This window comes from Schistocerca gregaria, chromosome 1 (genome assembly GCF_023897955.1).
Source record: "Schistocerca gregaria isolate iqSchGreg1 chromosome 1, iqSchGreg1.2, whole genome shotgun sequence".
NCBI classification, from domain to species: Eukaryota; Metazoa; Arthropoda; class Insecta; order Orthoptera; family Acrididae; genus Schistocerca; species Schistocerca gregaria.
This window is the reverse complement of record NC_064920.1, coordinates 800,806,684-800,831,978: the sequence shown is the minus strand read 5'-3', so window position 1 is coordinate 800,831,978 and position 25,295 is coordinate 800,806,684. Positions and strand designations below refer to the sequence as shown.

The window sequence follows — 25,295 nt, the reverse complement described above, 5'->3', positions numbered from 1 at the left end:
ATCTACTCATCTAATCTTCAGCATTCTTCTGTAGCACCACATTACGAATGCTTCTATTCTTTTCTTGTACAAACTATTTATCGTCCATGTTTCACTTCCATACATGTCTACACTCCATACAAAAACTTTCAGACACGGCTTCCTGACACTTAAATCTATACTCGATGTTGACAGATTTCTCTTCTTCAGAAACGCTTTCCGTACTATTGCCAGTCTTCGTTTTATACCCTCTCTGCTTGGACCATCATCAGTTATTTTGCTCCCCAAATAGCAAAACTCCTTTACTGCTTTAAGTGCCTCATTTCCTAATCTAATTGCCTCAGCATCACCCGACTTAATTCCTCGTTTTGGATTTGTTGAGGTTCATCTTGACCGCATCTCGTGGTCGTGCGGTAGGGTTCTCGCTTCCCACGCCCGGGTTCCCTGGTTCGATTCCCGGCGGGGTCAGGAATTTTCTCTGCCTCGTGATGGATGGGTGTTGTGTGATGTCCTTAGGTTAGTTAGGTTTAAGTAGTTCTAAGTTCTAGGGGACTGATGACCATCGATGTTAAATACCATAGTGCTCAGAGCCATTTGAACCATTTTTTTGAGGTTCATCTTATATCCTCCTTTCAAGACACTGTCCATTTCGTTCAACTGCTCTTCCAAGTCCTTTGCAGTCTCTGACAGAATTAAAATGTCATCGGCAGACCTCAATGTTTGTATTTCTTCTCCATGCATTTTAATTCCTACTCCGAATTTTTCTTTTGTTTCCTTTACTGCCTGCTCAATATACAGATTGAATAACATAGGGGAGAGGCTACAACCCTGTCTCACCCCCTTCCCAACCACTGTTTCCCTTTCATGCCCGCGACTCTTATAACTGCCATCTGGTTTCTGTACAAATTATAAATAGCCTTTCGCTCCCTGTATTTTACCCCTGCCACCTTTAGAATTTGAAAGAGAGTATTCCAGTCAATATGTGTAATGTCCAAAAAGGACACGGTGTACGGTTGGTTCCTGGCAAAGCCACAGGCATTCTGGGAATCATATGGCTCGTGAAGCAGTGCGATAGTTGTAGTCACACCTCTGGTGTTTGCTTTTGAATAAAGACTTTAATTATACCCACAATGATGTTTCGTACCGTTTCTCTTCAACACCCCTCACAGTAAGGTCTCGATGTAATGTACGTAACCTAAGCTAATCTATAGGTAGTAGGTAGCAGCTTATCTTTTCGTTTCCTTTTTTATTTTGTGACCCAAATGGTTTGGTAAAAAGACCAGATGATAACGCAATAGCAGCACTCCAGTGATGTAGAAAAGCTGATACCCCTGCATAGCGCTGTGTTACCGGGAAGTGTGCAGCAGATGTGACGCTGTGCTGTGCTCAGGGCTGGCGGAGGCGGAGGTGGCGGCGGCCACGACGGCGGCGCGCCGGAGCAGCCCCCGCAGCGGCACAAGTCCCGCCGCTCGTCCGGTCACCAGCCGCAGGTGCAGCCGCAGGTGCAGGTGCAGCCGCAGGTGCCGCCGCACCAGCACCAGCTGCAGCAGCTGCAGCTGCAGCACGAGGCGGCAGCCGCGGCAGCAGCCGCAGCGGCGGCCGGCGCCAACCACTCCGACTTCGTGCCTGGCGCGCAGCGGGGGGCGGGCTGCGGCTCGGAGGTGAAGCGCGCCACCATCGTCGGGAACCCCATGTTCTCGGCAGGCGCCGCCGTGGCGCTGTCCGGGGCCGCCCACGACCACCTGGTCGGGCTGGACGACCTCAACCTCGGCATGGACTACGACCAGATCATGGAGTACTTCGACAACCTCAAAGAGTCAAATGCCTGAATCTAGTCACTCGACTCCGTCGTCCGCAACCGCGGGGGGCGGCAACCGATACCAAAAAGAAGCTATTCGTGTACAACATATTTATTTATCTACCCGCGCCAAATGTCACATTTCTTTAACACGCGAAGCGTAACGCACTGAACAGCCACTGCTGTGGAGACGGTACGTTTGAATAGTTTTTGTCAACAGGTTACTGTATCCACTTCTTTGAGGTGGTGCATTAATCGTCTCCTGTAGATAACATGACCTAGCTTCGGACTCCGTCCGAAAAAAGCGAGGTGTCTCCAGAATTTTTTCCACCGTACCATGTTTGTGTTCCTGCTAGCTACTATATGCACGCTGTATTGCTGTTGGTGTGCTGTATCGTCAGCTGATTGAAGTCGACTAAGCAAAGGGAGGCGTCCACCTTCCCCCGCACTGTACAGTATTTATTCTAAAAAGATGTTTCGATTGATGTTCCTACTTGTCACGCCTCTGACCCGTACCTCAACCTCACACGCCAGCTGGGAGCTGTCCGTCACCCCTGCTGCCGCAGCACAACTTTCGAGAAGCATCTTTTTTATATTTTATGCCAAAAAAGAACAATGTCGTTTTGTTTATAGAAGAATTTTATTTTTATGCGTGTGCACTCCATAGTTTTATTATGGGCATCGTGCTGTCTGTTGGTGGCCTTTGCATGAGAGGTACCCCACCACCCAAATATTTAATATATTTATTGAGGACACTTGATTTTCCTTGTAATGTCTGTGTTGTAAAAAGTGTACATAACGTATAAATGTTTGTATTTGTAAGCATCTTAATACCGTTGCACATTTTATATGGGCCCATATACATATATAAAAAGTAGGTGAGAGGATAGCTTTTTTTCCCCAGTCACTTTTTTGTATACCCAACCAGGGTTTATTACAATATGGCATGGTAATTTGTATCCTTTTAGTGTACTACGAGTCTAAATTTGTTGACATTGGATAAAATGTTTCTCGTACTAAGCATTTAGCTATGTTTAGACGCTAGAGTCAATTACAGTGTGGATAAATCTAAGCGTGATTCGTATTGAATATTGCAGAAGTAGTTGTGGAGCGAGTATTAAATATCCGTCACTCAAGTGTAGATCGCTTTATGTAATAGGAGACGTAGTTCGTAGTGTACAGAACTATTCTATGCAGACGTAATGCTGGGCTCCAGACATGAGTGAACCTCTGGTATCATACTTCCATGAAAGATAATGCATGTTAGTCACACGAGCTCTGTAGGGAAAATTCCTCTGTGACGCGTTCATCTGTGTACACTCAATGTATAAAGTGCATATCTGTCACATTGATGGTCGTATCTGCTTCGTACTACATGTGAACAGCTAATATGAAAATCGATTAGTGTTTTTCATACAGCTCTTGTAACTACGAACTTCATAAAAATTCACAACAGTCAGTATAATGCAATCGCTTGTTTGTTGTGATGACTTGCTGAACGGTTTCCCTCACTTAGTTGTATGTGTGCTCACCATGTGCTTTCACCGTGGCTGAATGTCGCTTAAAGATAGAGAAAAGATCAGCAACCTACTCCACACTTACGTCCCTGCCACGTAAATTAAAAATGTTTCCCAATATGTGAATGTTGTAAATTGAAAATTCAAATGAAGAGTAACTGTATGTGTACATATTATGCAATGTCGATGAAGCTGTTTCTTGATACTGATGTTTGCAGTTTATGATCGATTTCAGTAGAATTTTTAATGAGGTATTTGTCCTCTTATTTACAATATACGTACTCCAAATTAGATATTCGCATCAGTATGAGACATATGTTAATTGTCTTACACAAAACATGTATTTATTACACTATATTTTGTGAACGACTCACTGCTTCATACTGTATGTATATTGAGTAGTCCTCAACAATTTTATATCAATGAACTGTGCACATAGTTAAGTGTTGAGGAATGTCCATTATTGAACTCATACCGGGTAATCAAGCAACCTATCAACATTACCTCTCCCAAAGGCAAATATTCTAATCTCTCACTGAGAATTTCGTAATTAAGAGTACATGTAACTCACCGACTGCAAATGTTTGATGTTATATGATTATATGCCTACAGAGTCATAAATACAAATAAAACAAATTTGTAATTGAATAAATGATAATAGCAAGGGTTCACATTCTTTAAAAGACCTTCCCAGATATCCGCCATTCTGCTACACACGATGTTTTTACAATTCGACTTTTGGGTCAATGGATGGCTCCTCCGTTACTGAGATCAGAGCACCGCTTCTGTCGACACTCCACTCTTCCGCAGGAGACAAATACTTAATCTTGCTTATCGAATATATTTTAAGGAATGCAGCAGTTAATGAAGAAAATAAAAATTAGTTATAGATAATACTATCTTAAGAAGGAACAATATTATCGTATTCCTCATATAGGGAAGAAGTCAGATATATTGCTAAGGCACACACTGAACTTTCACGAGTAGTATGTACGCATGTTCTCATGGTCTCGTTGAGTATTATTTATTGTGTAACCACAAGAAAGATGAGAAAACTTAATTCGCACATTAGTTGTGTTTCTTTGTTTATAGTGTTTTTTACTATTTTAAGGACGAGGATTCATTTCTAGCATTCGATTATAAAGTGGTCGTAGTCACAGACTTTATGAACAACCATTGTGATAGTTGTTGTGGTATTCATTCCAACAAATGCGTCCTGTCACACTAGTCTATCCTGTCTTCATCTATGCATGGCTACTGCAACCTTCATTCATTTGAACATGCTTGCTACATTCCCGTACAATTACTATCCCCTACCGTTCCTTTCATTACCAAACTGACAATTCTACAATGCCTCAGGATGTATCTTGTCGATGGGACCGTTCTTTTTGTCAATTTTTGCCATAATTTCTTTTTTGCGCAACGTCTTCTGGCCTCATATTTTATTTGATCTTTCCATCGGATTTTCAGCATTCTTCTTCAGTATCACATTCTCTTCTTGTCTGAACTCATTATCGTCAACGTCTCGCTTACATATAAGGCTATACTACAGACAAATACCTTCAGAAAAGCTTCGTAGCGCTACAATTAGACATTAAACAATTATTCTTTTTGAGGTTTCTTTCTTTCCTATTGCCACTCTACATTTTACTTCACCTTTACCGTAGCCATAATCAATTATTTTGGTCCCCAAATAGCAAAATTTATCTACTACATCCAGTTCTTACTTCCTAATCTAAACCCATCAGGATCATCTGATTTAATTGGACTACATTGCATTACCATAGCTTTATTTTAGTTGAAACTCACTGTATAATGCCTTCAAACATACCACCCATTACGTTGAACTGCTCTTCCAAATCCTTTGCCGTCTCTGGCAGGATTTCAATGTCATCGGCAAACCACTAAGTTTTTATTTCTTCAGTCTGAGCTTTAATTCCCTTTCAAAAATTCTTCTTCATTTTCTTCACAGCTCGCTCAGTGTACAGACTGAATAACATAGGAGGTATGCTACGGTCCTGTCACACTCCCCTCTCCACTACAGCTTGCCTTTCACGTCCTTTGGCTGTTATAACAGCGGTTTGGCTAAAAAAAAAAAAAAAAGTTGGAAATAAACTTTCGCAACCAATATTCACGTTCTTTGGAACTGGAGTTGTTACGTTTTTCCTGAACTCTGAGGGTATTTTGCCTGTTTCATATATATAGCACACCAAGTGGAATAATTTTGTTGTGGCTAGCATCACAAGGATGTCAATAATCCTGAGGTAACCTTCTATATTACAGGTACTTTGTTTCCAATTAAGTGTTTCATACTCTGTCAAATTCTCGAAATATCAGCGAGAGAGGTAGCGCAGCGGTTAGCACAGTGGACTCGCATTCGGGAGGACGACGGTTCAGAACCGCGTCCGGCCATTCTGATTTGGGTTTCCCGTGTTTTCCCTAAATCGCTTTAGGCAAATGCCGGGATGGTTCCTTTCAAAGGGAACGGCCTACTTCCTTCCCCCATCCTTCCCTCATCCGATGGGACCGATGACCTCGCTGTTTGGTCCCCTCTCTCAAACCAACCAACCAAACCGCAGTATCATATCTTCCGTCCGTATTCAACTGCTTCAGCTACTCTTTCTGCAATACTGACCTCAAGTCTGTTTCCATTATATAGATCCACTAAATATTCTTTCCAGCTATATGTGCCTTAGAACTGTTACATAAATTATAAAAAAGTTTTTTCTCTCATATTTTCGTGCCCTGTTTCTGTGTATAGAATATTTTTAGTAAACTTGTCATGTTAAACAGGGTAAAATCCAAGATTCTACTCTGCTACAGTCCTCAAAGAAGTAACAGTTATAGAAATTTGTTTACAATGGTTAATTTTAATTGAGAAATCACGCAGGTTCATTTAAACAAATGAAGGTAAGCTGTAATTTATGTTTCAACGACATTGACGCTGTTAGAGCCAGTGTCATAGCTTGAGTATGGAAGTAAAGAAAAGAAAGAGATGTATGCTGTAGAAGGGTCTGATTTAGAACTATCCTCAAGTCAGCTAGAAACAAAAATAATTTCAAGTTCACTTAATTTGGTCATGCTGCGAAACTGAAATGATATTTCGCCTCCCTGGCTGGCTATTCCTACGCGGGAACTGCACAAGTTAACACTGCTTAAGACACTGTGCAGTGCCACGTCTCGAATTAGACTTCACTTACGTGCAGCTGTTCTGATCGGAATGTCGTGTTAGTACCTAGTTGTGTGTAGCTTCGTTCATTTTCGGTTGCGTCTACCTATATTTCAAAGAAGATTCTATGTAGTTCTATGGCAAATTGACAAATAATTGAAAAAAAATAATTTCCGGGAAGATAGTTCTTATATTTCCAGAAACTATTTACAGTGTAGAGGATCTCTGTAGTAACCGTAGTCTGAAAGCATTACATTGTTTCCATAAGAGATATCCATGCCGTAAGTGAAATGAAATCTAGCCACGCAGGTCTTGCTTCGTAATAACCCTAAAGGGAAGAAGACATGAATAGTCTATGGATAGATTCATCAACATCTCACTATTTTTTCTTTCATTTAGAGTATGAGGTTAAAATAACATACGATTCCAATAAATGTTGCATGTATAAATAGAGCAGCAATGCAGAAAATTAAATACACCCAAGGTGGAGTCCTCTGGGCACGCCGTCGGTCTCAAGCAGGAGAACGTCAAAGTCCTGGCCCAAATCGGCAGAAGTAGAGCACGTTATAGACCTTAATCTGTATATACGCAAAGAAATACCCTCCCACTTTACAAGGTTTCACACTTCTGGGATATTTCGCACCAGAATTAAATTAAAAACAGCCCCCATCCCCTTTTTCTGACCAAGGTTTTCGCATGGATTTCTTTGGTTCTGATACATACGCTCGAACAACTGAAAATACTCGCTCAAATATTCCACTGGACCATTGCTCCAACACCCTGCTCTACTTGTAGGAATAAATTAAGAAGAAAAACAGAGAGTTTCGTGATTCAATAGTACATATACAGGTGTATCGGGTATAAGTACGGATATATGGTAGATACATCAGTGTGCTGATTGTTTTTTCTCAGAGTCTGAAAGTCTTCCCACAACCACGTAGCCGCCCGGGGTGGCCGAGCGGTGTGATGTACTCCCAGCTGGTTGATATTTGTCTGAAAATGTACGAGTTCAATAATCGCTGGACGTCAAACAGTTCTCCATGGCTTCGCCCCATGGAATAAAAATTAGAAGCGATCCTTGATTCACGAATGCCTTAGGATATACCTATTTACTATCAGGCTCCTGCACTCCATCGTGCTGCAGATCAACGTTATCTGGAAGTGCTTCTAGTTTGTAAAGCAAATGTTTGAACTGGTAATTCCCTTCCATATATTCCAAATAAGGTACCCTCCACCCTAACCAAATTTCGATGGGATATTAGGTCCAGACCCTTACAGTGATAGACAGTGAAGAGTAATAATAAAATGTTTACTGATCTCCTCGACTGTCCGAGGTGCATTCAAGTTCTAAGGCCTCCGATTTTTTTCTAATTAACTACTCACCCGAAATCGATGAAACTGGCGTTACTTCTCGACGTAATCGCCCTGCAGACGTGCACATTTTTCACAACGCTGACATCATGATTCCATGGCAGCGGCGAAGGCTTCTTTAGGAGTCTGTTTTGACCACTGGAAAATCGCTGAGGCAATAGCAGCACAGCTGGTGAATGTGCGGCCACGGAGAGTGTCTTTCATTGTTGGAAAAAGCCAAAAGTCACTAGGAGCCAGGTCAGATGAGTAGAAAGCATGAGGAATCACTTCAGAGTTGTTATCACGAAGAAGCTGTGCGGGTGCGTTGTCTTGGCGAAACAGCACACACGCAGCCCTTCCCGGATGTTTTTTTTTTTTTTTTTTTTTTTTTTTTTGCAGTGCAGGAAGGAATTTGTTCTTCAAAACATTTTCGTAGGATGCACCTGTTACCATAGTGCCCTTTGGAACGCAATGGGTAAGGATTACGCCCTCGCTGTCCCAGAACATGGACACCATCATTTTTTCAGCACTGGCGGTTACCCGAAATTTTTTTGGTGGCGGTGAATCTGTGTGCTTCCATTGAGCTGACTGGCGCTTTGTTTCTGGATTGAAAAATGGCATCCACATCTCATCCATTGTCACAACCGACTAAAAGAAAGTCCCATTCATGCTGTTGTTGCGCGCCAACATTGCTTGGCAACATGCCACACGGGCAGCCATGTGGTCGTCCATCAGAATTCGTGGCACCCACCTGGATGACACTTTTCGCATTTTCAGGTCGTCATGCAGGATTGTGTGCACATAACCCACAGAAATGCCAACTCTGGAGGCGATCTGTTCAACAGTCATTCGGCGATCCCCCAAAACAATTCTCTCCACTTTCTCAATCATGTCGTCAGACCGGCTTGTGCGAGCCCGAGGTTATTTTGATTGGTTGTCACACGATGTTCTGCCTTCATTAAACTGTCGCACCCACGAACGCACTTTCGACACAACCATAACTCCATCACCACATGTCTCCTTCAACTGTCGATGAATTTCAGTTGGTTTCACACCACGCAAATTCAGAAAACGAATGATTGCACGCTGTTGAAGTAAGGAAAACGTCGCCATTTTAAGTATTTAAAATAGTTCTCATTCTCGCCGCTGGCAGTAAAATTCCATCTGCCGTACGGTGCTGCCATCTCTGGGACGTATTGACAATGAACGCGGCCTCATTTTAAAACAATGCGCATGTTTCTATCTCTTTCCAGCCCGGAGAAAAAAAATCGGAGGCCTTAGAACTTGAATGCACCTCGTATGTTAAACACTATTCATCAAAACAAAGTTAGTGAATTTCTGCTTGTTTCAGTCTGAAACAAGAACCTTTCCATAGGCCTCATTTATACCAGAGCTGCTTTTCTAAATGGACCTATGTACGAACATTTAACTGATCAGAAGGGACTCAGGCAAACTATTTCAAGTGCTTCTGTAGGTGCTCATGTTAAAGTGAACAAATTTCTTGAAAACAAGCAAGCAGCCGAAAGGCGTACACAAACAGGGGACACTGGCGTGAGCACTGGCAGAATAAGAATAAGAGCGCACATTTTCAGTTACATTCATACCTCGATACTGAAGACTCTAAACTCAAATCTTCATTTGTCGGGCAGACGCATAACAGGGATTTCCATTCTTGGAATTCAAGCTTCATCGAAGAATATAATCAGTCTCAGTTCTAGAACTGTCACCTATGGTACGTCTATTGCTGCTCTTTTGTACCAAACGCTTGGTAAATATTTCTTTTTTCAAAGGAAATGGATAGTAGAAGATGAAAATTCTTCGAATTTACCGGATATCATAATTTTTTATTGCAGCTACAGCGCTGTTCACAAAGAACTCATTACACCGATGTGAGTAATCAAGGATATCACCGCAGAAATGTGACGTCACTCCATTCGTGTACTATCTCGAAGGCTATGGATAAACAATTTGATGGTACTGTATGAAATGAGAGGTAATATGAGCAGGAAGATTTTTAGAACTCTTCACTGGGGGCAACTTTATTGATTTGTAAATATCAAGAAATAGCAACGTATTTAGCCTGTAAATGTTTCTTAACTAACGTCTCCCAGTTACGAGAGTGAACCACACCACCGTCTCACACATTGCCGATTAATGCCCGACTGAGATTGTTGGTTCGAAAGAATAATCAGTAGTTGCTCAGAAATAGTGAACCGACAGACGGAACGGTTTATTAGTATACAGCTAAGTTCAACCGTCGTTTGGAATTAGCGTAAGGATAAATAATTCTACTTCACTGATGTCGATATAATATCAAAGACTTTCATTTGGCGATTCGGAAAGATGTGTACTGCATATCTCCTGTAACAAAGTGAAGTGAGTATTAGGTGTAAGTCTCCTAGTTCACGTACGTATACTTGCGTGATCGTTCCATAGTTAAAACTTGCTAGTCAGCTCTTCGTTACGACTGGTAAGGATGAAAGTTTTTTGAGCTAACAACAGAATTTTTTCGTAGAAGCATATTTCAGGTGTGTGTACTTTATCTAGTTTCGAGTAAGAGGATTACATCGACGTCTGTTAAATTCCCACATACGCCTTCCAAAACTTGTCCATTGGGCTTAAAGCGTTTTCTAGCGGCCTAGTGGCCAATTTTCTCATGTGTAGGAACAGAGGGAACTCTGAGGAATCTGATATGGTGAGCAGGTTCGAAGTTCCAGTAATTCGTGCTGGAAATGGTCCTAGGGAAGACAGCTTGCTGCAGGAACGTTCACGCTTGGACTGTGCCATTACGAATCGGAGTAAGTTAAATCACGCTAACAGGACACATACATTGCTTTGCCCTTTCTGTTGCGCGATTAACATTAAAATGACGTGTAAATTTTACACGGACTGGCACTAACACGGAACAAGCCTGACAGTACACAATTATGAGGGCAACTAGATAACACAGACGACATGTGTCACTTCTAGCGTTCGAATCCACTCCATGTTCCCGCCCAGTTAGACTCGAGAACTCTGTTATGTCGCATGTTTTGTGAGTGCTTCAGTGTAGAGTATCTACATCGTCAGTTGGAAAGAGTTATGTACTGAAGTGAAGATGAAAGATTCTATCACGATCGACAATGGCCAACTGATAGTGGCCTAACTAAGTGCCATGGGTTTTGCAGGACTGCAGTCTCCTGGAAGATCAAAGCGTTAGTCATGCTACTCATATTATACGGCACAATCATTTTCTACTGCAAACATCAGACGTTCATCGGATTTAGCTGCATCCGCATCACACTCAGCAAGTTCAACAGATGCAATATGTACATCAGTATCAGCAAAAGGAATATCAGCAGGCCGAAAATCTTTAAAAACGGCTGCTATTACAGCAATATGGAGGCCCATAAAAGCCAATTAAAAAGTTAGAAATGCATCCAAACACTTCGATACAGTAACATCATTGACAGCAACACTCTAAATCAAACATGCAACAGCAGATAACAGCGTGAAGGTAAAGTAGAAAATCAGCCTCATTGTAGATCAGCAATGTGAAGGTACTGAAGGCAGGTTCCGTACTTAAATATCTAATAAGCAGAGATGTTTTATAAAGCACGGTAGCTGTAATATTGCAAAAAGAGATTCGAACGCAGATTGTGGTTCTAAAGGTAGCTGCAGCTACACTTGTAGTCATCAACGCCATCCATCCATTCAGTATCGAAGCGTGCTAGTGACTGGATGGCTTTTAAAAAAAGGAGAAGGAGCTAGTCTGTCTTGCCAAACGCCCATATGCTGTGTAAACTAAGTGTAGAACTTACAGAGTTCACAAATTACTTCCCAGGGGCGTAGGTAGGTTACTTTATAGATAATAGATAGAATTAGATTAGGAAATGAGACACTTAAAATAGTAGAGTTTTGCTATTCGTGGAGCCAAATAAATGACGATGGTCGAAACAGGGGGATATAAAATGTAGACTAGCAATGGCAAGGAAAGCATTCCTGAAGAAGAGAAATTTGTTAACATCGAGTATAGATTTAAGTGTCAGGACGTCTCTCCTGAAAGTATTTATATGGAGTGTAGCCATGTACGGAAGTGAAACATGGACGATAAATAGTTTAGACAAGAAGAGAATAGAAGCTTTCGAAATGTGGTGCTACAGAAGATGCTGAAGATTAGATGGGTCGATCATGTAAAAATGAGGAGCTGCTGATGAGAATTGGGGAGTAGAGGAATTTGTAGCACAACTTGACTAGAAGAAGGGATCGGTTGATGGAACATGTTCTGAGGTATCAAGGGTTCACAAATTTAGTATTGGAGGGCAGCGTGCAGGGTAAAAATCGTACAGGAAGACCAAGAGATGAATATACTAAGCAACTTCAGAAGGATGTAGGTTGCAGTAGTTACTTGTAGATGAAGAAATTTGCATAGGATAGAGTAGCATGGAGCGCTGCATCAAAGCAGTTTTGGGACTGAAGAGCACAACAAAAACAGATAGAGAGAGAGGGAGAGTTATAATATTACATATTAATTGTAAATTATATATTATTATAGTAAGTGCAACCCAGCCAAAAGCTAAGAAATAACTCGTTCAATTTATCGATAGTACACTGGTGGGCAAAAGTTAAGGATGAAACTAAATTCTGGATGCTGTGCCACTGACATCTAGCTTATAGCTCGATGAAACTGGTACCATACATAGAAAGTATAGTACAGAAGGTAACTGATAGAAATACGCAGTGAAACGAGTAGAAATTAGATTTTTATTCAAAGACAATAATTACACCGAAGTCACAGTTATTTATATGGTTTTCTCTAATCCCTCGATGGAAATGCCGGTGCGGTTCTCTTGAAAACCACACGTCTCATTTCCTTTCCCATCTTTCAGCAATTTGAGGACGTGCTCCTACGTAATGACGTTATAGTGAACGCCACGTACGGCTTAGTCTTGAGTATTCTGTCCAAAGGAAATCTAATGTAACTGCAGTTGACTGCAGAATAGTTAACTAAAAAACTAAACTCCTGCCGCTCAGTCCATGAAGGCCCAAAGGTATCGACTAGCCGCTGTGTCATATTCAGCCCACAGGCGTCACTGGATGCTGATATGTAGGGGTATGTGGTCAGCGTACAGCTCTCCCGGCTGTATGTCATTTTCCGAGACCGGAGCCGCTACTTCTGAAGCAAGCAGCTCCTCAGTTTGCGTCACAAGGACTGACTGCACCCCGCTTGTCAACAGCGCTATGCTGACCAGATGGTCACCCATCCAAGTGCTAGCCCAGCCCGACAGCGCTTAACTTCGGTGATCTGAAGGGAACCGGTGTCTACACTGCGGCAAGGTCGTTGGCGTACTGTAGAATAGCGCTGGTTAGCAAATGACAACCGTTTAAAAATGTTTACTACTAGACAAAGTACAACCAGTAATTTTTAAACTACACTCCTGGAAATTGAAATAAGAACACCGTGAATTCATTGTCCCAGGAAGGGGAAACTTTAATGACACATTCCTGGGGTCAGATACATCACATGATCACACTGACAGAACCACAGGCACATAGACACAGGCAACAGAGCATGCACAATGTCGGCACTAGTACAGTGTATATCCACCTTTCGCAGCAATGTAGGCTGCTATTCTCCCATGGAGACGATCGTAGAGATGCTGGATGTAGTCCTGTGGAACGGCTTCCCATGCCATTTCCACCTGGCGCCTCAGTTGGACCAGCGTTCGTGCTGGACGTGCAGACCGCGTGAGACGACGCTTCATCCAGTCCCAAACAAGCTCAATGGGGGACAGATTCGGAGATCTTGCTGGCCAGGGTAGTTGACTTACACCTTCTAGAGCACGTTGGGTGGCACGGGATACATGCGGACGTGCATTGTCCTGTTGGAACAGCAAGATCCCTTGCCCGTCTAGGAATGGTAGAACGATGGGTTCGATGACGGTTTGGATGTACCGTGCACTATTCAGTGTCCCCTCGACGATCACCAGAGGTGTATGGCCAGTGTAGGAGATCGCTCCCCACACCATGATGCCGGGTGTTGGCCCTGTGTGCCTCGGTCGTATGCAGTCCTGATTGTGGCGCTCACCTGCACGGCGCCAAACACGCATACGACCATCATTGGCACCAAGGCAGAAGCGACTCTCATAGCTGAAGACGACACGTCTCCATTCGTCCCTCCATTCACGCCTGTCGCGACACCACTGGAGGCAGGCTGCACGATGTAGGGGCGTGAGCGGAAGACGGCCTAACTGTGTGCGGGACCGTAGCCCAGCTTCATGGAGACGGTTGCGAATAGTCCTCTCCGATACCACAGGAGCAACAGTGTCCCTAATTTTCTGGGAAGTGGCGGTGCGGTCCCCTAAGGCACTGCGTAGGATCCTACGGTCTTGGCGTGCATCCGTGCGTCGCTACGGTCCGGTCCCAGGTCGACGGGCACGTGCACCTTCCGCCGACCACTGGCGACAACATCGATGTACTGTGGAGACCTCACGCCCAACGTGTTGAGCAATTCGGCGGTACGTCCACCCGGCCTCCCGCATGCCCATTATACGCCCTCGCTCAAAGTCCGTCAACTGCACATACGGTTCACGTCCACGCTGTCGCGGCATGCTACCAGTGTTAAAGACTGCGATGGAGCTCCGTATGCCACGGCAAACTGGCTGACACTGACGGCGGCGGTGCACAAATGCTGCGCAGCTAGCGCCATTCGACGGCCAACACCGCGGTTCCTGATGTGTCCGCTGTGCCGTGCGTGTGATCATTGCTTGTACAGCCCTCTCGCAGTGTCCGGAGCAAGTATGGTGGATCTGACACACCGGTGTCAATGTGTTCTTTTTTCCATTTCCAGGAGTGTATATTCTTTTGAGAGTGCGAAAAGACTACCTTATACTGTGACCATCCTACAATAGAACGGTGATTTGATAGTATATGCCAGCCGTAAGAACTGTGTTGTCAAATTTACAAGAAAGTGTTACAAGCCAATATTTGCTTTGAACGATACGGTAATGTAACGAGAAACTGGGGCATCTCACATGGCAATCTTCCCTAGACAAATTGTGTACTCAGGTGCAGTTTTCCTACGTATTGATAACGACTGCGTTCTTATGACGCTACATGTTAATATTTTGAGTACGTATCTTGACCTTCATCTTAATTAGCAGGACCATAGCATAAAATACTAAATAGGATTGATCACTTTACACCTTTATTGGTTATTGATTGGCTCTATGACAGAAAGAAAGAGATACGAGGAACTGTCAACCCAGACACGACGAAGCGGAAGCTACTGATAAGGGAAACTCACCATCGCACTCCTCTCAGATTAAACAGCAAGAGGGTAAAGTGGATAGCTCTTCAAAAACTGAACGCAGATCAAGCGTGAAAACAGGAAGAGGAAATACTGAAATGTAAAAAAAAAATCAAAACAGGATCAGCGAAAAGTCGAAGAACAAGAACTGCAATAAAGAGCAGCCTGCAACAGCAACGGTGTCGTGGTTACGCGGTCTTAGTATCGGAGTGCAAGGCATGCGAGCATGGTTCAAACCTCCCTGTTACCATTTTTTCCCACTACATTAGGAAATGTTCGTCCGGTCATTGAAATGTTTGTTCTCTTTCTGTAGTCTTGGAAGTTGTCATACAATACATTGGTTATAGAACATAAGTCATGTGGAAAGAATACTTTACCTTCGCAAATAAATGTGATGAATAGTGAGAGCAGGCGGGATATGATATAGACGTCTCGCAGAAATAAAAACAACAAATAGACGGGTGTGAACTACGTTACAAAAAGGGAATTCAAGAGTCAAGACTTCGAAAACGGAATCCAACTTCAAAAACGTTAAAAACATATGTTTTGACAAAGTACTGAAAAACTGTGTAATTGTGGAACAGTTTCGTTCATTTCTTGCAGCTTATGTGATGTACTATTATGTTTTCATCATTTTCTTGGGAGTGATCACATTCACATTCATATGAACACCCATATCGGGCAAGGAGGCATATCTCACTCGCTTACCTGTCGTACAAACTAGGTGCGTCAGTAAGAGATTTCTATCACATAACACACGTACTGTCACTAATGCCATAAATGACACACCAGACGTGTTTTTCGGTGGAGGATTCCATTGACTTGTCGCCTTGTCCTATTATGAAGCCACTTCCTTTCGGATGCTAATAGAGTAGTTGTGCAGAGTCAACTGTCATACGTCCTTACCTTACATGTCGCTGTTGCAAACGGACAGTGCACCACGACGCAGACACAAATTTGAATAAAGCGAACAGCGGAAAAAAATCATGCCACGGAGCACTGAACGTGGTTCACCCACTTGGAAGTCCAACATAGTACGCACTTTTTTTTCATTTTATTCCGTACTGTTCATTTCGTTTGATTTGGGGAGGACGTCACATGACAGCCATTCAAGTTGACGATTGATTCCTTTACTCACATTTTTTATTACAGAGTGCAACCAGCCCATTTTTTTCGGTACTTCTCGTTGCGTTTGATCGGGGTGGACGTCACATGACATTCGTTCAAACTGATCGTTGATTCCTTTACTCACTTTTTTTTAATTACAGAGGGCAACCAGCCCTCTGACCGAACACGCTGAGCTACTGTGCCGGCTGTTAACCATGGCACCATTTCTGTTCCCGCCTTCTCTATGTTACACTTCTTGTTCTTGTGTTCTTAGGCCTGGTCCCTGTTTTTATTTTGCCTTTTTCTCCCAATCCAGTACACCTCCTTCCTGTTTTCATGCTCGATCTGTGTTCAGTTTTTGACAAGGTGTCCACTGGCGCCCTCTTATCACTAAATCTGAGGAGGGTGGGATGGGGAGTTTCCCTTGTGAGTGTGGGATAGTCACTAAATTGACCATTACACTCGAAGTACCCAGATTACCTAAAATTACGCTATTTAACTGGAACACTCTATTGTTTGTGTCTGCTGTCTCTGTACCGATGCCCACTGCTGTAGTTCACGTGTATGCGACTGCTTCTATGGAGACACTTCATTTACGCCAGAAGAAAATACAATACATATCACATCGTACCCCCTCAGAGGTAGTTCAGGAATGATGAAAAGTAAGCGGGTGTTGTAAAGAACATTTTCATACCTCTTGCATATGATGCAAGCAGAATGGGTGACGTAAATTTATCGTAAGGGCCTCAAAATTTATACATTTTCCACTGCCATATTACTTCGACCAAGTGGTACGTTTATGGTGCCTACTGTACCAGACAGAGAGTATTATCAGAAATACGTGAATGAGGCCCATATCACTTACTAATGCTAGCTGGAATGGGGAGCCTATTGTATACTATGCGCGTCTTGTAATTTGTGTGATACTGGAAGATATTACGTGTTCATCATGGACAGAATAAGGAGCCTCTAGATTTAACTGTAGAAAACAGTGAAACAGTACTCATATTAATAAAAGGCCCTTAAAAGAACTCTGAATGTCAGGATTTGTGTTAAACATTGTAGCAGCCCAGTAAATGGTTTGTAAAATCAAAACTGGGGAATTTGACGAGGCAACAGTAGTTCCATACGAAGTTATTCAAATATAATGGAATATCAGTAATTTTGCTGCTGGAATGTTAAATGCGAACTAATGTTGTCGTATGCTAAAAAATTGATTCCCAGGCAATAATTACATTCCTTGGAACTCTCTACAGTCTAATGTATCTGTGATGAGGACCGGGGCAAGCTTACTGTAGTAGATACGTACAGATGTGCTACCTCTTTGTATCAAAGCGGCTAATGAAAATTTTCTAAGCTCCTTTCTTTGGACTCTTGAGATTGTCCTTTGTGAGCGAGATAATCGGTGATTCATAGACAGTGGAAAAGCAACAACTTTATGTTCAAAGAGTGGTAGTGTAAGGAGACAGAATAAATGAAGGTCAGATTCTCACATTACAAGAGAGCATTATACATCGAAACAGGAAGGTGAATATGACACCTAACTTAATTCGGTGGTAATGAGCAAATTTGCCCATCAGTATGTAATGTAAAAAGGGACGACACTCAATTGACAGTAATTAACACACCGTTCCTATAATGCATGTTTGGATGGAAGCTGAAACAAGCAGCAAGAGGCGTTTTAATTTGGAATTCAGAGAGACGAGGTCAGAGGCAAGGCCGTGCTACAGGGGGTACCACAGAAACCACTTAAAGGGCTGTCCCAGACGGAAAGTCAGCGATCGACCAAGTGACTGAAGTGGGGAGAGCGAGTATAACGAACCCATCTGAGGGAGGGCAGGAAAGAAAGCTTTTAGAAAGCTGCGTATCGGAATTCTAAATGGATACGAAACAAGACCAGTGACGCATTTTCGATCACAGCGAGTGGTACACATGTAAGAGAGTCAATGTACGCATTTAGGCATCTGGAACGGGCACAAAACGTCCGATTGGAGAAAACCCGCTAGGAAGGAGAAAAGAGGCAAGGTTTCGACAGAATTTAATGGCAGAGACCTTGTTATTGGTAGAGAGTGTTTCCACAAAATAAGAGGAACACTCCTATTGGTCGAAAAAAGCCGTGACATGAAGAACGAGAGAACACAGGTGGAGAGACAGTTCGGCTAAGAGTAAGCAAGGCTGAAATTCTGAGGACTCTTCTCTGAACTGGTATCAAGTGCAGAATAGAGCGCATAACGCTCTGTACGACGCAGAGGATTAATTTGTGTGAACACTGCGTTCACAGTTGCTGATATTCAGCTAGAAATTAGCCGTAGCATCGTTTAGCTCCAACTGTGCGGAAACGAACCAGCCAATTAGTTAATTGTTCTTGCGAGAACTGAAAGGGCATTCTAATATGCATGCTGCTCCAACCACGCTCGTGTATATCGCCACATTCTAAGACTAGGGGTGAGTACATGTTCTCTCGCCTAACGAAAAACACAGGGAAAGTTTCTGCAGGAAAATTCAGTAAAAATGTAATTGGTTTTATAGGAATTTCAGCGGAAGAGAGCGCCCTAGCAGACGATAGCTCATCGCAGCTTAACGTAAATACCGCGAGCATAGGCGTAAACGTATTGGTTCACCAGCTTTCTTCCACTGTTAACTCGAGCGACCTTGGGTAATATTTTGCTCAGTTTGTCACATAACTAACCATCCACCGCAGACTTGATTGTCATCTTAAAATTAGTACCGAACTTTGAACCGAAATCGGACGATTTTCGTAGTATTGACCAACATCATAACGTAAGTGTAGCAACAATTTTGTAAAGAAACTTCTAGTTAAACTTTAATATTGTCGTATTTAGGATAATTTAAACTTCTGAGAGTTAATATTTTATACTGTTGTGTTTAAGATTATTTCACTTTTTGATGTTGAGAAGATGCGATATCCTGACAGCTGTTTTTTATTGTCACATTGAAAACTGTCTAAAAGCGTGTATTTTCATGCTGGTATTGCGACATTAAACATGTCCTTTCAAGTTACACAGTTGTCTTCAATCATAAAATAAGTAAACCACAAAATGTTTCTCCTTACAGTAGCACAAACAACTGAATTTTTACAGAAGTCAGTAGCATCTCTCTTTCATGATATAATTCCAGACCAATCGATGTGGTACTGTACGTGAAATAAGTAGGCAGTAGATTTCCATTAGGCGATGTTCTTTAACTTTTAAGGGTTTCACTAAATCATTTCAGGTCACTTGGTGGATTAAGTCACGACTAATTTTCCCTCAATCTTGTCCGACCAAGGCGATGCTTCATCTGTTATTGTTTTGTTTTTGTGTCAACTTTCAGTCCCAATATTCATGTCTTCTGACACTAGGTACAGTCAAACACAGGAAAAGAATGAATTATGTTGAAATCATTTGTCATATCTTATAAGCGACTGAAAATGGAGGCGTTTTCCAATTGTGTAGAACTCATCGGCAACAACGGACATTGCACTTACGGGGAAGTATATACAGCTGTTAGTGGCTTTCAACGTTACTAAATAACAACTCCTTATTCACTGTAAAGTACATTGTTGATGTTACAGTAATGTTCTCTTGGCTTTTCTTCCTATTGTTATTTAAAAATACATTGTTCTGAAAGCGAATCGATTCGCATGACTGAAAATTCGATTATTTGTTGTTATTCCGTTAACTTTTAGCATACTCCACTACTGGTGCCTTACGCCCAGAAAACATTTTTTTTCCTTTTGTCTGTGTACATTACTTGACTCGTAGACTGTGCCGCAACGTTTCACTTGCATTACATGAGCTATGTGCTAAAACTGCCCAACATCACCCTAGTGGCAAATTTGCCTCTATTTGCAACTCAGTGCAAATACGAATTGTTCACGATAGATCAAACCTTATCGTGACCCTGTAGGCAGTAATCTGTTATAGTGATCGATGACACTGAACACAAGCTAAAGAGACTATACAATAAAAATTTTCAGAACACAGGGCAACGTCCTCTGCGTAAGCCAATTCGTTTTGTAAAGAGCGTCGTTCCAGACAACAGTCAGCTTATGCCTAACGTATTGCCTCGTACTTTATCAAGTCAAGTGTTGGAGTTAAGCTGATTATGATTCTCAACAACCTACCAAACGAGGGGCTTTCTTCTGTGAGAGACTCATTTCCCACATTCGTAGCTTTTGCAATCCAACAAGAAAACATAATATCCGATAATGCGCTCCAAAGTTTTCCCCAGAGTGTGTCACAAGTAACATCTGTGACCACAATGAGCCTGATGTAATGCCTGCAATGTGTAACATTATAAAGAGCTGCTGACGTGGAACTGGGGGTATATAGTCCTTCGTTCAACACAAAAACATGTAGTTGTCACGACGTTCTTACGAATATAGTCGTGGAAATATTTTAATCCTAAATTCATGTATTATGTGAATTCTCGCATGCAGAGAATGAGTAACTTCAGAAAAAAGCGAGGTATTGCACAAAACATTTCATTATTTTCGGCGACAGCCGAAACCAATATCAAGCAACATGCAAGATGGAAATCAGTCACTGGCTTTGGTGCATTCTATACATGCGGCAGGAGAAACTGCGAGCATGAGTAACTTAGAAGTAAATATCCTCGGAGTAGTGAAGCAATTTAAATCACTTGATAAAAGCCCTTCTTCCGGTCCAGGCTGTATACCAATTAGGTTCCTTTCAGAGTATGCTGATGCAATAGCTCCATACTTAACAACTGTATTCAACCGTTCGCTCGACGAAAGATCTGTAGTCAAAGACTAGGAAGGCGTACAAGTCACACTAATATGCAAGAAAGACAGTAGGAGTAATCCACTAAATTATAGGCCAATATTATAAACGTCGATATTCAGCAGGATTTTGGATCATATATTGTGTTCAAACATTGTGAATTACCTTGAACAGAATGTTCTACTGGCACAGAGGCAACACTGATTTAGGAAACATCGTTATGTGAAACAGAACTATCTCTTCACACACGCTAAGTGTTGAGTGCTACTGACAAGGGATTTCAAATTGATTCCGTATTTAGAGATTTACAGAAGGCTCTTGACATTATATTTCATAAGCGGCTTGTAATGGAATTGTGTGCTTATGGAATATTGTCTCAATTATGTGATAGGATTAATGATTTCCCGTCACAGAGGTCACAGTTCGTAGGAATTGATCGATAGTCTCCGAGTAAAAAGAAATTGATTTCTGGTGTTCCACAAGGTAGTGTTTATAGGCCGTCTGCTGTTGCTTATCTGTATAAACGATTTAGGAGACAATCTGAGCAGCCATCTCAGGTTGTTTGCAGGAAACGTTGTCGTTTATCGTCTAGTGAAGTCATCAGCCGATCAAAACAAACTGTGAAACAATTTAGAAAAGATATCTGTAAGGAGAGAAAATTGGCAATTGACCTTAAATAATAAACAGTCTGACGTCATCTACATGAGTTCTTACACGAATCCGTTAAACTTCGGTTACAAGATAAATCAGTCTACTCTAAAGGCTGTAAATTCAGCCAAATATCTAGAAATGACAGTTATTAACAACATGAAGTGATAAGAACACATAGAAAATGTTATGAGGAAGGCGAGCCAAGGACTGCGAATTATTTTCAGAATATTCAGAAGATGCACAGATCTATTAAAGAGACTGCCTACATTACTCTTGTCCGTCCTCTTCTGGAGAACTGTTGCGCGGTATGGGATCTTTTACCAGATAGCATTAATAGAGTACACCGAGAAAGTTCAAAGAAGAGCAGCACGTTTTTTACTGTCGAGAAATAGGGGAGAGGGTATCACTGACATGGTACAGGATTTTGGGTGGACATCTAAAAAAAAAAAGTCGATTTCCGTTTCGGCGAATCTTCTCACGAAATTTCAGTCACCAACTTTCACCTACGAATGCGAAAATAGTTTGTTGACGCCGACCTACATAGGCAGATACGGTCAACATAATAAAATCAGAGTCAGAGATCGCACTGGAAGATATAGATGTTCGTTTTTTCTCCGCGTGCTGTTCGAGACTGGAATACTAGAGAGAACCCTCCGCCAGGCACTTACGTGTGATTTTCAGAGTATCCATGAAAATGTAGATGTATACGCGGCATCTGATCCACCTGCATACACCAAGAAAGTCCCTTCTAAAGACTGTTGCAACATGTCACAAGAATATTCATTTTTTTTTCAAATTGTTTTCCGCTTACCATCTAGCATAGATGCATCTGACGAGATTAGGAACCAGTTTTTAGAGATTTATAATCAAATGGAATTATATCAATCATAAGATTGTTTGAAGCACACCCTTAATTATTAATTACCGGTCCTCTTAAATTGTAGTGTGAGCTGCGAATTACTGTTATATTTTGATACGCCTGACACTGTTTAGTATTAAATAAATAGGTAGAGCAACTAATGGAGCATGTGCGTCATCATTGTTAATGTGCATTTTTCACATTCCTGCAGTTCGCTTCATCTTCTTTTATTTGCATTCCATTGAGAATTCTATGCGTTCCCTGACGTCATCATATGCTTGTTTATAGGCTGAAATTCGTACTTTTTGCAAATTAATTTCAACGTTAAACAGAAATAGCTTAAATTAATGTAAATTCATTAAACAGAGAAAAAAGGAAGGTTTCTTTCATTTTAATGGCGCTGATCTACTATGAATTAAACGAAACAAAAAATATTATAAAAAGAGAAATGTAACTGGAAGAAAAACAATATTTCAAGACTTGACGCTTTCCAGGACGATGTATGTGATACACATAAAAATAAATGACTCTGACAACCAAAAATATTACTGAAACAAAACTGAATGTCTATATTTAAAAAAAAATCTATTTAAAGGGCGTGGAAATCTCAATGGTTTTGACTGAACTATTGAATCGACTTGGAAGGGTTAGAAACAGAGTTCTCTGTCTACTTTGTAGATTCCTGTTCTGTTTCTAAATTTTGACACCTTTGGAAGAAATCTGTGCTAATTCTACAAACGTAAACAAATTTTCTATAAGTGGTACTACTCTGCACAGTTTGTATCAAGTTGTTCATTGCAAAAAATAAGTAACTGGTACCGAACATCAGTTTGAAAATTTTTTTATGCCAATTAATAATTTTAACACTGAACCAAGCTAAAATGGTTTCTGTAAAGCACACCACTTTTGTATATTTTCTGTTTGCTTCAGCACTGAATGACGTCCTCTGACAAATACGATCTCTGCATAAAGTGTCACAAATAGTGTTCTCTCTGACTGGAATTCGCCGCGAAACCGTAGGAAAAACTGGAAATCACGACCAAAGCTGCACAGATTGCGCATGTAGCAGATGCTGTCGTCGCAGAGGGAAGTCAATGCACTTACGAGATGGTTGTTCGAGTGGCAAGATTCCACCACTCCTTAGAAGTGAATGTATTTCAGAAAAGAAATACCCAGTTGAGTTACTAAATGCAATATTCCGTTACCAAATATAAACATCACCCTTATACACCTCAAACTTTGCTTGTTAAAAATCAAAAAAAGATTCTTTTCTTTCAAGATGATCTTCGTATTATATACATCAAGCTGTCAAAAATTCTTGCAGAAATTATGGTCTTAATCCTAAAGAGGTAATCAAAAAGCCTGAGACACCTGACTCCAACTTCCACTACTCTATGCCGTTCCTCAAGATATGAAGGCAAGACTTAAGTCTAAATGCAATACGTCCAGTCATACATAGCCGTAGAGAAGTTCGTCTTGGTTTTGGAAGAGGTATCAGTATCTCTCACAACATGGACACTTTTATAGTGGGTTGTGGAGTCTACTCCAAGACGAAAAAAGGACGAACCACGAAGAAATTGGTACATGTAATCTACATGTGCAGACAAACAAATGGTTACAGTTTCAGAAAATTGCATGATTTATTCAGGAGAAAGAGCTTCACAAATTGAGAAAGTCGATAACGCATTGGTCCACATCTGGCCCATATGCAAGCAGTTATTCTGCTTGACATTAATTGATAGGATTGTTCGATGTCCACTGGGGAATAATGTGCCAATTGGCGCGTTATGTGGTCAGAGTCCCGAGATGGACGGAGGGCGCTGCCCATAAAGCTCCAAACGTTGTCACCTGTGGAGAGATTCGGCGAAATTGCTGGCCAAGGCAGCCTTTCGCAAACAAGGAGATAAGCAGCCGAAACTTTCACTTTATGTGGGGCTAATCTTGCTAAAATTTAAGGTTGGGATGGCTTACCATGAAGAGGAACAAAACTGGGCCCAGAATATCGTAGACGTACCACTGTGGTGTAAGGGTGACGCGAATGAAACCCAAAGGGTTCCTTCTATGAAAAGAAATGATACCCCAGACAATCACTCCTGGTTGTCGGACCGTGTCTGAAGATGAGACGTGGGTTTTCCGCTGTATGCCAGACGCTAAACAGAAATCGAACTGTAAGTAGGATCTTTAGGTTCTTATATTGGTAACGCCACGTTGCGCTCTGTATGAAAATCACTGGCTGTGCTGTGTGCAGTCTGTGGCTGGGTGGCATTGTTGTAATTTGCTATTGTAGTGTTGGGCAATTGGCTGTTAACAGCGCGTAGCGTTGCGCAGTTGGAGGTGAGCCGCCAGGAGTGGTGGATGTGGGGGGAGAGAGATGGTGGAGTTTTGAGAGCGGATGATCTGGACATGTGTCGATCAGAGTCAATAAATTTGTAAGACTGGATGTCATGAACTGCTATATATATTATGACTTTTGAACACTATTAAGGTAAATACACTCCTGGAAATTGAAATAAGAACACCGTGAATTCATTGTCCCAGGAAGGGGAAACTTTAATGACACATTCCTGGGGTCAGATACATCACATGATCACACTGACAGAACCACAGGCACATAGACACAGGCAACAGAGCATGCACAATGTCGGCACTAGTACAGCGTATATCCACCTTTCGCAGCAATGCAGGCTGCTATTCTCCCATGGAGACGATCGTAGAGATGCTGGATGTAGTCCTGTGGAACGGCTTGCCATGCCATTTCCACCTGGCGCCTCAGTTGGACCAGCGTTCGTGCTGGACGTGCAGACCGCGTGAGACGACGCTTCATCCAGTCCC

At 41.9% G+C, this 25,295-nt stretch overlaps 1 protein-coding gene and 1 pseudogene across 1 annotated transcript in view; one reads left to right on the top strand and one right to left on the bottom strand.

Annotated features, from left to right (window-relative positions):
• Positions 1–3,963, top strand: part of LOC126274703 (transmembrane protein 132E) — a 370,693-nt gene extending 366,730 nt beyond the window's left edge. Inside the window, exon 17 of the mRNA XM_049977139.1 lies at positions 1,370–3,963. Within this exon, the coding sequence (XP_049833096.1) occupies positions 1,370–1,808 (439 nt within the window). The 3' untranslated portion in view covers positions 1,809–3,963. The remainder of the gene's footprint in view (positions 1–1,369) is intronic.
• Positions 3,964–13,020: 9,057 nt separating this feature from the next.
• On the bottom strand, positions 13,021–13,138 carry LOC126292263 (5S ribosomal RNA; annotated as a pseudogene).
• Positions 13,139–25,295: the final 12,157 nt, after the last annotated feature.